The sequence below is a fragment of the Lepidochelys olivacea genome, assembly GCF_965140295.1.
Source record: "Lepidochelys olivacea isolate rLepOli2 genome assembly, chromosome: 2".
NCBI lineage: Eukaryota > Metazoa > Chordata > Testudines > Cheloniidae > Lepidochelys > Lepidochelys olivacea.
This window is the reverse complement of record NC_140412.1, coordinates 80,768,982-80,782,163: the sequence shown is the minus strand read 5'-3', so window position 1 is coordinate 80,782,163 and position 13,182 is coordinate 80,768,982. Positions and strand designations below refer to the sequence as shown.

The 13,182-nt window shown below is 43.8% G+C and overlaps 1 protein-coding gene across 5 annotated transcripts in view; it reads right to left on the bottom strand.

The window, feature by feature from the left end:
• SS18 (SS18 subunit of BAF chromatin remodeling complex) overlaps window positions 1-11,322 on the bottom strand; it is a 62,631-nt gene extending 51,309 nt beyond the window's left edge. For 2 of the 5 annotated variants that reach the window (XM_084620509.1, XM_084620511.1), the window contains exons 1-3: window positions 11,126-11,321; window positions 9,038-9,114; window positions 5,086-5,170 (exon numbers count right to left, since the gene is read on the bottom strand). In XM_084620509.1, coding sequence (XP_084476635.1) covers window positions 5,086-5,170; window positions 9,038-9,114; window positions 11,126-11,194 — 231 coding nt within the window. In that variant the 5' untranslated portion in view covers window positions 11,195-11,321. Of the gene's footprint in view, window positions 1-5,085; window positions 5,171-9,037; window positions 9,115-11,027; window positions 11,059-11,125 lie in introns of those variants that run through there. The other 3 variants (XM_084620508.1, XM_084620510.1, XM_084620512.1) reach the window with 3 other exon arrangements.
• Between the last annotated feature and the right edge of the window lie 1,860 nt (window positions 11,323-13,182).

Sequence of the window (13,182 nt, the reverse complement as noted above, 5' to 3'; positions counted from 1 at the left end):
ACTTTGACATGCCCAAGATCACTTTGAATCTAAGGGCAACCCAGGATCTACCCCACCCCTTCCCCAAGGCCCCACCGATTCCTCAAAGCCCCGCCGCACTTACTCCATTCCCGCCCTCCCGCTCTGTTGCTTGTTCTCCCCCATCCTCACTCACTTTCACCGGACTGGGGTAGTGAGTTGGGAGGGGGTGCAGGCTCTGGACTGGGGCTGAGAGGTTTGCAGTCTAGGAGTGGGCTCTGGGCTGAGCCTGGGGCAGGGGTGCAGGTGAGGGGTGCAAGCTCTGCTCTAGGAGGGAGTTTGGGTCGAGCAGAGTGTTGGGGTGCGGGAGGGGATATGGGGTGCTGGCTCTGGGAGGGGGCTCAGGGCTGTGGTGCAGCCTCCCACCGAGCAGCACTTACCTCTGGTGGCTCCCGGTCGACAGCGGGCACAGCGAGGCTAAGGCAGACTCCCTGCATACACTGGCCCACACTGCTACTGGAAGGGGCCAGTGTGCCCCTGTGCAGGGGGTATGTTGCTCTGCACACTGTCCCGCTCTGCAAGCACCGCCCCTGCAGCTCTCCTGGCCAATGGGAGCTATGGGGGCAGTGCTTGCAGGCAGGGGCAGCGTACAGAGGGAGACCCCTGACCCAGGGCCACAATGTCAGCTTCTGGGAGCAGTGTGGGGCTGGGGTAGGCAGGAAATCTATCTTAGCACCGCCAGAGATCGCAATCAACTGGGAGATCTTCTAGGATCAACCAGTTGATCACGATTGACAGTTGGTGACCAATGCTCTCACTCTTATTAGGTTTTTAAGAGATGCAGCTAGGGATCATTTCAGTATCTCTCTGTCCCCCACTCACTTATCTCCTACAGCCAAGCTGGGTTACCTCATCATTGCTTGTCACTCAGCTTTCCACCTGCCCTTCTTCCTATCTTGGGAAGGAAATCGCAATCTTGGGCCTCTGTTCATAGATCCACATTCCAATGTAAGACCCCATCCCACTCTTTACACATGCCTCCCACACCCCATGTGGTGCTGGACTACACAGCCATATTACTGTCCACCACTGTCCAGGAAATAGAGGAGGATCCCTTTAAGTGTCCAGGCGAAAGGCAGCAGAGTCCAGAGGTCAATTGTACCATGCTTGATGACCCCAAAGTCAAGTGGAAGGGATATCCAAGAGTGGCCCCACACTTAGAAGCATTGCTACTCCTTCCTCCATCAGATCAAGGGGCTGGGGTGGGGGCGAGGGGAGAGAAGAGTGGGTTCCACATGAGGGGTTTCCTTTCCTACTTCTGCCTTGCTGTTGTGAGCAATGGAAGTTTCATGCCACTGATATCATTGTCATTTAATAATTCAGCATTTTATGATGTTTGCAAAGATGCTAGGGGCCTTGATAGGTCACCACCACTTCCCCTGACCTCTGTATCTGCACCTCCTGATCCACAGCCAGCAAAAAAGTGTTACTTCACCCCCTTTGCTCCCCTTAGTAGAAGTTCCTCCCCCATTCCAGGAGCACCACTCCTTCACCACACTCTCCTAAGAGATAAGGGTGGTAGATCCACACCTACACCAGAGTCTGTTCCTGGATGGGAGACCAAGAAAAAAATTTTAAAAAATAAATAAAAAAGTGTGAAATACATGTCTTGTGTCAAACTACAGCTGCTTGATTCTTTGAAAGCCTTCCCAGCTTTTCTGGCTAAAGTTATTGCCTCCCCTTTTCAATTTGGGACTATTTAGTTCTTAAAAATTAAAAAAAACCAACCAGGGCTCTCAAGCAATTAAAAAAGTTAATCGTGATTAATCGCACTGTTAAACAATAATGGAATACCATTTAATTATTTTTGGATATTTTCCACATTTTCAAATATACTGATTTCAATTATAACAGAATACAAAGTGTACACTGCTCACTTTTAGACTTATTTTTGGATTACAAATCTTTGCACTGTAAAAAACAAAATAGTATTTTTCAATTCACCTAATACAAGTACTGTAGTGAATCTCTTTATCATGAAAGTTGAACTTACAAATGTAGAATTATGTACAAAAAATAACCATTCAAAAATAAAACAATTTAAAACTTTAGAGCCTGCAAGTCCACTCAGTCCTATTTCTTGTTCATCCAGTCAAGTTTGTTTACATTTGCAGGAGATAATGCTGCCCGTTTCTTGTTCGCAATGTCACTTGAAAGTGAGAACAAGTATTTGCATAGCACTGTTGTAGCTGGCATCACAAGATATTTACATGCCATATGCGCTAAAATTCATATGTCCCTTCATGCTTCAACCACCATTCCAGAAGACATGATGAATTCTGCTTGATAAGAATCCAAAGCAGTGCAGACCGACGCATGTTCGTTTTCAGCATCTGAGTCAGATGCCACCAGCAGAAGGCTGATTTTCTTTTTTTGGTGGTTCAGGTTCTGTAGTTTCTGCATCTTTTAAGATGCTCTTTTAAGACATCTGAAAGCATGCACCACACCTCGTCCCTCTCATATTTTGGAAGGCACTTCAGATTCTTAAACCTTGGGTCGAGAGCTGTAGCTATCTTTAAAAATCTTCTTTGTGTTTTGTCAGATCTGCAGCAAAAATGTTCTTAAAATGAACCACATGTGCTGAGTCATCATCTCAGACTACTATAACATGAAATATATGGCAGAATGCAGGTAAAAGGAGTTCAGTCACAAATTTAATTAATGCATTATTTTTTTAACGAGCATCATCAGCACGGAAGCACGTCTCTGGAATGGTGGCCAAAGCATGAAGAGGCATACAAATGTTTAGCATATCTGGTATGTAAATACCTTGCAATGCCGGCTACACAAGTGCCATGCAAATGCCTGTTCTCACTTTCTGGTGACATTGTAAATAACAAGTGTGCAGCATTATCTCCTGTAACAAACTTGTTTGTCTTAGCGATTGGCTGAACGAGAAGTGGAACTGAGTGGACTTGTAGGCGCTAAAGTTTTGCATTGTTTTGTTTTTAAGTGCAGTTATGTAACAACAAAAAAATCCATACTTGTAATTTGCACTTTCACGATAAAGAGATTGCACTACAGTGCTTGTACGAGGTGAACTGAAAAATACTGTTTCTTTTGTTTATCATTTTTACAGTGCAAATATTTGTAATAAAAAATATAAAGTGAGCAGCATACACTTTGTATTCTGTGTTTTAATTGAAATCAATATATTTGAAAACGTAGAAAAAGTCCAAAAGTATTTAATAAAATTTCAATTCGTATTCTATTGTTTAACAGTGAGATTAACCTATGATTAATATTTTTAATCGCAATTAATTGTGTTAATCATGTGAGTTAACTGCAACTAATCAGTCCTAAAAACAACCACCTTATTCAGCATCAGACATATTTGTAAAAACTTTAATTTTAAATATTGAGTGAACTCTTTTCCATTATCTGGTCAAGTTACCACACAGCAAACCAAACCCTTGAAGATTTGGCTGAAAACTTAAATCTACTTATTGGAGAATGAACTTACATTTGTTTTTACAGAATCAAATTAAATATAGACAGTTTTTTAAAAATGGCAACCAAGAAGTTGTTTTTTTCCCCTAAGTGTAGCAGTCATAAAAAGAAAAAAACCATTAGCTAGAAATTGGCACATTGTGGAAGCTTCCACACACATCATTAGAAATGAACCTCAGTCCTGACCTGCAAACCCCCTCTTATCTCAGTCCTCTTTCTTGAGTGCACACCACCACCACATCCAGTTGTGCAAACAGGGAAGTGTCCACTAGGGACCAGGATTAGGTCAAACTCATTTCCACTTGTGACCAGAACCAAGTTACCAATCTACAATAGGTCTCCAGAAATGAAGGGGGTTAACGCATTAATCTTCTCCTACACACAGACCTCATAATTAGAGTGGCTCTAGTCAGGCTAAAATTTTACCTTTCCAATAGGGTATTACAAGGGTAGCTTTACGAAAAAAAGCCTAGAGAGGCACTGGTTTGAGTTGAACACAACTCAACCCTTTAGGTACTCAATTATAGGGATGCTTCTCTATGGGAGCACACTTCCCCAGAGCCTGAAGAAATAATAGTTTATATATTTTCACCAACTAAAACTGTATCTGGCAAGGGATGTGTGTTTACCTTTGTGTTACAGAAGTAAAAAAACATACTGGAAAAAGCTTCAACTGTATATTAATTTCAAAGAGTTACATTACCAGAAATGCAGTGAACCCCCTGCAGTATTCACAATGACTTAATAAGACTTTTTGATTGGGGCTATGTTATGTGGAAGCCTGGCATGGAAAGTTAAGAGGTAGCAGGCTACTATATTATTATCATCATCAACATTCTTCTCCTTTCCCTTACTATGGCAGAAGTCAGGTCAGTTAATCATGGCTAGACTGAAGAGCAGACAAGAAGAGTTAACACTTCAACTGAAAAAAGTTGCAAGTGTATATACTCACAGGAGTTAAAACAATATAAAAATGATGTTCAATTAACAGAGTTAGAAACTGAAGCACTGAACATCCAGGAAATGGCAAAGTTAAAGTAGCCTAGGCAATCTTCGTTGACTCCTGTGTGTTGCCATGATATGGTCTAGTTACATAATCACATACTGGCCCAAAAAGGCATCAGGTTGCCAGTCTGCCCCAGCTTCAGTCCTGGAGTAGGATAGAGCCAGCTGGGGGCTGACAACTTACAACAGCCGAGATTGCAGAGAGCAACACACTCTAGAAATGAACATTCCCCCACCTCCACAAAAAAAAGGCTGGAGGACCACTGGTGTAAGAACCAGCTACATTAGCTGGATAACTACTCTCCTACTTCAGGAATCCTGACTTGAGGAGATACAGGGGCTTTCCACTGAGTTACACAAGGGGCATCTGGGTGCTATTTTTATCACAACACCAATCTTTCTTTAGCTAGCATAAAGTGTGAGCAAAGGGACACCAGCAGCGTTAGGTATTGGTCCCAAGGAGCTATGTGAAAAGACTTTAATCTTCCCAGCCAGGGGGTACTGAACTCAACTGTTCAAATCTTTGGGCCATCTCCAATTACCTTCTCACAGTATCAAGAGCCCACATGAAAACAACTGCCTCAGTTTATAGTGTTTTACAAAGGTACTTACTGCTGGTAGTAGAGACTGCATGTTTTGATTGGAGTCTGCTATAGTAGCTAGGTAGACCAAGTTTGTATGCAACATCTGCTGATACCTATCAAAATGAACAGAGCAAGACAAGTCCAAAAAAAAAAAAAAAAGCTAAGGACACAATATTTAAATTCACCTCCTTTTAATTTACATACATAGGCACAGTGAACTCTGATTTCAGTACATCAAGAAATTATGGGGATAGTTATAGCAATCCCAAACTGTCCACATTTTCCTTCCCGCCATGTTTTGGCAATTCCCTTGCAAAAGTACTGGAACCACTCAGGCACATTCTCCTAGTAACTATGACAGAAGCAGCAACAGAGTGACCCTGTTCTTGTCTGTTTCATGTCCTGCTCCAGTTGAGTGACCTGGGAAATGTGTTGTGTATGAGCCCCTACATGACTATTTGATGCTGCCTGAAGCAGGTATTAGTGACAGACAGCTCATTTCTCTCTCCTTCTCATGCACCCAGCGGCAAAAGATCATACCTATATAGCAATCATATAATCAGAATAAGCAGCATATAATCAGGGCCCCATGTATTCCACAATTGCAAAATTTACCACAGAATTCAATCCTTGCTGCAGAATAGTGCTCTAGTATCTTAACTTCCTTTTCTTAAAGGAAAATTACATTTCTAATCTTGGTTACAAAAATAATCTGGTCATGCTTTCAAGGTTATAAGCCAATATCTACTGGAGTCTGCAAAAAACCCTCAAAGATGGCTCGTAGAGGTGGACAACCTCAGTCATCTCACTCAGGACCCCATGGCTAAAAGACCCTGGAATTTGGCAATTTTCCAAGATACCACAGAATTTAGCATTTTGCTGCAGAATTCATTGTTCAAGAGGAATAAGAATGAAGTGTATTTAATGGTGATACAATAAATTAACATTGAGATAGAATTTAGCCCATTGTGACACAGAGCACAGAAGCCTTGTACAGAGTTCAGAGTAACAGCTGTGTTAGTCTATATTCGCAAAAAGAAAAGGAGTACTTGTGGCACCTTAGAGACCAACCAGTTTATTTGAGCATAAGCTTTCGTGAGCTACAGCTCACTTCATCGGATGCATACTGTGGAAAGTGTAGAAGATATTATATACACACAAAGCATGAAAAAATACCTCCTCCCACCCCACACTCCTGCTGGTAATAGCTTATCTAAAGTGATCACTCTCCTTACAATGTGTATGATAATCAAGGTGGGCAATTTCCAGCACAAATCCAGGGTTTAACAAGAGCGTCGAGGGGGGGAAAAGGGGGAGGTAGGAAAAAACAAGGGGAGATAGGCTACCTTGCATAATGACTAAGCCACTCCCAGTCTATAATCAAGCCTAAGTTAATTGTATCCAATTTGCAAATGAATTCCAATTCAGCAGTTTCTCGCTGGAGTCTGGATTTGAAATTTTTTTGTTGTAAAATAGTGACTTTCATGTCTGTAATCGCGCAACCAGAAAGATTGAAGTGTTCTCCGACTGGTTGATGAATGTTATAATTCTTGACATCTGATTTGTGTCCATTTATTCTTTTACGGAGAGACTGTCCAGTTTGACCAATGTACATGGCAGAGGGGCATTGCTGGCACATGATGGCATATATCACATTGGTGGATGTGCAGGTGAACGACGTATACCTTCAGATCAGCAGCACTGCTATGGGTACCCGCATGGCCACACAGTATGCCAACATTTTTATGGCTGATTTAGAACAAAGCTTCCTCAGCTCTCGTCCCCTAACGCCCCTACTCTACTTGCGCTATATTGATGACATCTTCATCATCTGGACCCATGGAAAAGAAGTCCTTGAGGAATTCCACCGTGATTTCAACAATTTCCATCCCATCATTAACCTCAGCCTGGTCCTGTCCACACAAGAGATCCACTTCCTGGACACTACAGTGCTAATAAATGATGGTCACATAAACACCACCCTATACCGGAAACCTACTGACCGCTATTCCTTCCTACATGCCTCCAGCTTTCACCCTGACCACACCACACGATCCATCGTCTACAGCCAAGCTCTGCGATACAACCGCCTTTGCTCCACCCCCTCAGACAGAGACAGACACCTACAAGATCTCTATCAAGCATTCTTACAACTACAATACCCACCTGCGGAAGTGAAGAAATGGATTGATAGAGCCAGAAGAGTTCCCAGAAGTCACCTACTACAGGACAGGCCTAACAAAGAAAATAACAGAACGCCACTAGCCATCACCTTCAGCCCCCAACTAAAACCCCTCCAACGCATTATCAAGGATCTACAACCTATCCTGAAGGATGACCCTCTCACAAATCTTGGGAGACAGGCTAGTCCTTGCCTACAGACAGCCCCCCAACCTGAAGTGAATACTCACCAGCAACCACATACCACACAACAGAACCACTAACCCAGGAACCTATCCTTGCAACAAAGCCCGTTGCCAACTGTGCCCACATATCTATTCAGGGGACACCATCACAGGGCCTAATAACATCAGCCACACTATCAGAGGCTCGTTCACCTGCATATCTACCAATGTGATATATGCCATCATGTGCCAGCAATGCCCCTCTGCCATGTACATTGGTCAAACTGGACAGTCTCTACGTAAAAAAGAGTAAATGGACACAAATCAGAGGTCAAGAATTATAACATTCATAAACCAGTCGGAGAACACTTCAATCTCTCTGGTCACGCGATTACAGACATGAAAGTCGCTATTTTACAACAAAAAATCTTCAAATCCAGACTCCACCGAGAAACTGCTGAATTGGAATTCATTTGCAAATTGGATACAATTAACTTAGGCTTGAATAGAGACTGGGAGTGGGTTAGTCATTATGCAAGGTAGCCTACCCCCCCTCCTCCCTCCCCAGACGTTCTTGTTAAACCCTGGATTTGTGCTGGAAATTGCCCACCTTGATTATCATACACAATGTAAGGAGAGTAGTCACTTTGGATAAGCTATTACCAACAGGAGAGTGGGGTGGGAGGAGGTATTTTTTCATGCTTTGTGTGTATATAATAAGATCTTCTACACTTTCCACAGTATGCATCCGATGAAGTGAGCTGTAGCTCACGAAAGCTTATGCTCAAATAAATTGGTTAGTCTCTGAGGTGCCACAAGTACTCCTTTTCTTCTTGTACGGAGTGTTTCCCCAGTAGTCAAGAAGACAGAGTGAAAATCAGAAGTAAATTTCACACTTAAAGTTTACATGTAGAGGTACAGGCATAATCCTTTTTTGGGAAGGTGCTCACCTGGGGATGTGGAGCAATCCAGACAGGAAAGGAAGCTGGCCTACTCGCAGGAACCGGATCATGACCACACTATGCCCTTCACTCATGGCCTAGCCATGCTTGCAAGTACCATTATGTTAATGCATTCAGATTTGTGTTGGAATGCTTCTAATTGAAAGATCAGCATTGGCTCACTCTAGAGGATGATGCATCCAACCCTTCCTCACCAAACATCAGACTTGTCATGATACATGGCCTTTCAGAAGAGATTTGGGATAGGTGGAGGAGTACGAAGTTCTTGGATATGTCCGCAAACAGAGCCTTCAAAGTAGTATCAGCTCCTCTCCCTACTACTCTGAATTACTAAGGAAGGCTTGAAGCATGTAATCTAACTCCTCCCCAAAGTAATCAAAGCACTGACACACAACAGAAAAGTCTATACATTTTTATTATTAAATCCCTTAATTTTTACCCTACATTACTGCGAGTGTATACTAATTAATTAGAACCAGCCTTCCAATATTTCTAGAGAAGGAAATTTTAATGATGTTCATATACTCCTTTAAAGTCAAAGGTGCACTATTATTAGCAGTGTTTTTGTATGTTCGCTAGCACAATTCTCCAATGAGCCGATCTAAACAGTTTGGGTTTCCAGTTAAATTACTGATATCACCAGGTACAAAATACATTTAGATTAAAATCTTACTGCGAGCATTCTGAGGTCTTTCCTTTGTTCTGATAGTCCATTATACACTGAATAAGATGGTTATTTTCATCCAACATCTGAAATAATAAAACAGAAGTCAGGAATAAGTTTCATACCCTTTTGATGTAAGTGAACTAAAAGGGAGACCAATCTCTGCCATCCACATCACATCACCATTGAAAAAGTGCTTTTAAAAAACTTTTTTCTTATTTTGTTTTGAACAGACGTCATTTGTAGAACTTTTACCTCCTCCTCCTATTTTAATTCTCTATTTGTTTTATGGCTTTTAGTTTAGGGTTTTGGATTTAAGTCACTGCTATAGTTAACACTGCAAAAACATTTTCTTTCTAATTCCTATTCTTCCCTTGCCACAATTTCCTACAAGTTTCCAAAAGTTTCATTTTCCAAGTTTGGTCTCTGCACAGAAATTTGTTTTAAATAGCTTAAACAAAAAAGTTTCCCCTCCCCTACTATGAAATGCTAGTGATCTGAAAAGAATATCAATAGCTATGGGCAGAAAATGGAACTTTACTTTGAAACAGACCTCACTGCCTTTTAAAATTAGACTTGATTAATGTATGAGCTTTTAGCACACTTGCACTCTGTGAGTATAGAAAAATTGTATCAACTCTTCTCTATCACATTTTAGAAGTATTCAATTTGTGAATACATGTGTAGCTAACTTATTTTTTAGTAAAAAAAAAAAAAAAAATTTAGTCACAAAAATGAAAGAGGCACACTTCCTAATTTTCCACAAAATGGGTTTCTCGTAAACTTCTTACCGTGTCCAAGACATCATTTTTGGAGGTATCTACAGGCAAATAGATGTTTATCCCAAAACCAGAGAAAAGCCACTGCCAGAGATTCCATTGATACCATTAAGGACTTAGCGATTATCGATTTTACGTGAAAGGTGCTCAGATACTAGTGATGGGTAGTACTATAAGACCCTAAAATAGATTTTTGAAACATTTCCTATGTAAAGAATATTGAACGTGTACAATTAAGCAAACAAAAGTCAAGGAATGACCGTTAAAATTGCATGTGCAACCTTAACCGTGCCAGTGTTAGAATTCTGTATTTATACACAAACTATTTTGCAGATACAAGATATACTGAGGCCATGTCTACAGGACAGATCTTACAGTGACACAGCTGTACCGCTCCATCTGCGCTGCTGTAAGATCTCCCATGTAGTGGCTCTATGCCGATGGGAGAGCTCTCTCCTGACTGTATAATTAAACCATCCCCCACGAGCAGCAGTAGCTATGTAGGCATGAGAAGAGAGTGTCTCCTGCCAACACAGTGCTGTCCACATCAGCGTTTTTGTCGGTGAAACTTATGATGGTTTTTTACACCCCAATCGACAAAAGTTTTACCGACAAAAGTGCTAGTACGGCCATAACCTTAAATATACGTATCTTACTCCCCCCCAACTCTTGTTTACTTACACAAGCACATACCAAGGTAGGGGCAGTGCCTAAAACAGTACCTAGAGAAACACCCCGAGTCCCAAGCCTCTACTCAAACCATAATCCCACTTCGTTAATGTGCAAGATTTTTTTAAAAAATTAATAAAACTAGATTTGGAAGCTGCAGTTTTGACTTATCTCATCAATAAACACTAGACAAAGACCAAAGTTATAAAAGATTACTTATCCAAAAAGGTGAAGTATGACAATTAACTAATGAATACGTCTCATGTATAGAGTTAGCTGTCTAACATATTACCCCAATTAGAGAAACGTGGTATTGGGGGGGTGGGGGGGCGGGAGAGAGGAAGGGATATATTTTATTGGACCAACTTCTCCTGGTGAGAGAGACAAGCTTTCAAGGCATAGAGAGCTCTTTTTCACATCTGGGAAAGGTACTTCCACCCCCCACTCCTGCACCCCCAGCCCCTCCACAGTCCCACCCCCCACGGGCCCCTCCACAGTCCCCCCTCATCCCCACACGCTCTCGCCCCCAGCGCCACAGCCTTGCCCTTTACCCTCTGCCCGCAAGCGCAGCGCGTCCCCAGCCCCGGCCAGTCGCCGCCCCCCGGCCGGGCCGGAAGCAGCCCCGAGTCCGGCCTGGCCCCTCCCTCACCTTCTGGATGGCGGCCGGCGTGATCTCGCCCTTCCCCCGCTGCCTCGGGGCCGCGAATGCCACCGACATGTCGGGTCCCTGCGCGGAGGAGGCTCCAGAGCCCTGGCCGCGGACGAAGCAGCGGCGGGAGGAGGCAGCGATCCGAGAAGAACATCCACCACCGCGAGGGGGACGGGGCGTGACGGCTCGTGGGGCCATCCCATCCCGGTCGCGAAGAGGGGGAGATAAGCCTCCCTGCCACTGCCCCCCCTTCCTCCGACCGCGGGTGGCAGCCCCAGCAACACTGGGACCCCATCGCTCCGCTTAGCGAGAAGCAGCTCCACTGACAGGGAGCGCCCTCTTGGCTGCTTTAAACGCGTCCTCTTCGTTACACATTCCGTTCCCCCCCCTTGAGCGAATATGGTACATTCCTACCCAGAGCTCTCAGCCTGAGACAGGCTGTAAGTGGTGTGGCTGGGAGCAGGGGGAAGTGCTCACTTTACAGGGGAAAGCGGCGAGTCCCACCCTGCCCCCAGCCTTGGTTGCGCCCACTCATTGCGCTCCCGGCCGGGGCAGCGAGGGGGAGGAGTCTTGGGAGGCGCGTGATCCTGCCTTTCGCATCTGCTCCGCCTCTCGTTCAGCCCCCGGGGAGAGCTCCGGCGACTCCGCTGCTGCGGGGTCAAGGCCGCGTTAAAGAACCCGGCTGGGAAGCTGCAGCTGTGACACTTCAACATGTGCAGGGACACAGATGGCTTTATTCTGGAACTGACTTGCCAGAACCGATACACAAAACGTGTCAAGGAACAACCCGAAATGGAATTAGATTACATTGCCAAATCCCTCAGAACACCTTGGGCTGCCTCAAATGAAACAGCTTGGTTTTGTGTCTTTACCTGTTAGCTTAGCCAAGTGCACTACCACCCAGTGCTGCTTTACTGCTGAAGCAGGACCAACACTTGCTAAAACTAGTTTAGTTTAATGCGCTGCAGAAAAAAATTACTAATTAAAACTCTTAGCCCTGATTCTGCAATTATACCTATGTTTGAAAGTCCCCCAAAATAAACCAATCTATAAAGTAAGATGATTCTTTTCTAGATTACCAGGAAAGAAAGGATGCAAAGATTGTAGGCACAAGTATAAGATGCTAGTTGCAAATGAGAGAAGAGAATTTCCAACCTACAAATTTAAGAAATAGTTTCTTTTTAAGTCCACTGCTGTTTGGGGAGGAGATAGTCTTAGGCCATATCTATACACAGCTGCACCAGTACAGCTACACCGCTGCAGTGTGTATGGTGAAGATGCTCGATGCTGGCAGGAGAGAGCTCTCTCGTCAGCATAAAAAAACCCACCTCCAAGAGTGGCATAAGCTACGTCAGCAAGAGAGCTGTACACACAAACTCATGTTAGTATAACTTATGTTGCTCGGGGGGGGGGGGGGGGGGTAGAATAGTCACACATTTTAGTGCAGACATAGCCTTAGACTGTCATTCTCACAGGCCTGTTCTTCCTTACCTATTGCATTGTGGTGTTGTGTTGGGAGCTCGTCACATGGTTTCTTTGGTATGGTTTTGGTCTGTGTCCTTTGATGGGTGACAATACACAATAGCACACCAAGAAGTACAAGCAAGTCTGCTCCCAGACATTGATTATTGCTCTCCTTCAGCTGGTTGCTGGCTCAGATCCTTGGCTCACTGCTCAGACCACTCTCCTCAAGCGCTATCCCCACTGATTCTCAGGAGCAGCCTGGCCATCATGCAGGCGTGCTGTTTACCGCCTACCAACCTATTCTCACCTTCTCAGTCCTACTCTGGGTTGGCCTCTTTCCTCAGCTTCTGTTTTCGCAGGATTTAACTGTAACTACCCATCAGGTCCTTTTCCCTATTTTTTTCCTCCACAGCCAGTTCCCAGCAGCTTACAGGCATCAGTCTATCACATTTCCTTACCACCCCACCATCTCTCTCACTGTGCCTGATTCTCTCTGCTCCCATCAGAAAGGGATTCTCTTTTCAGCTTATACAGTGCCTTCTATTGACTTGATACTGATCTGGCTTGCTGCCCTTTCCAGAAAAACCTTTGGC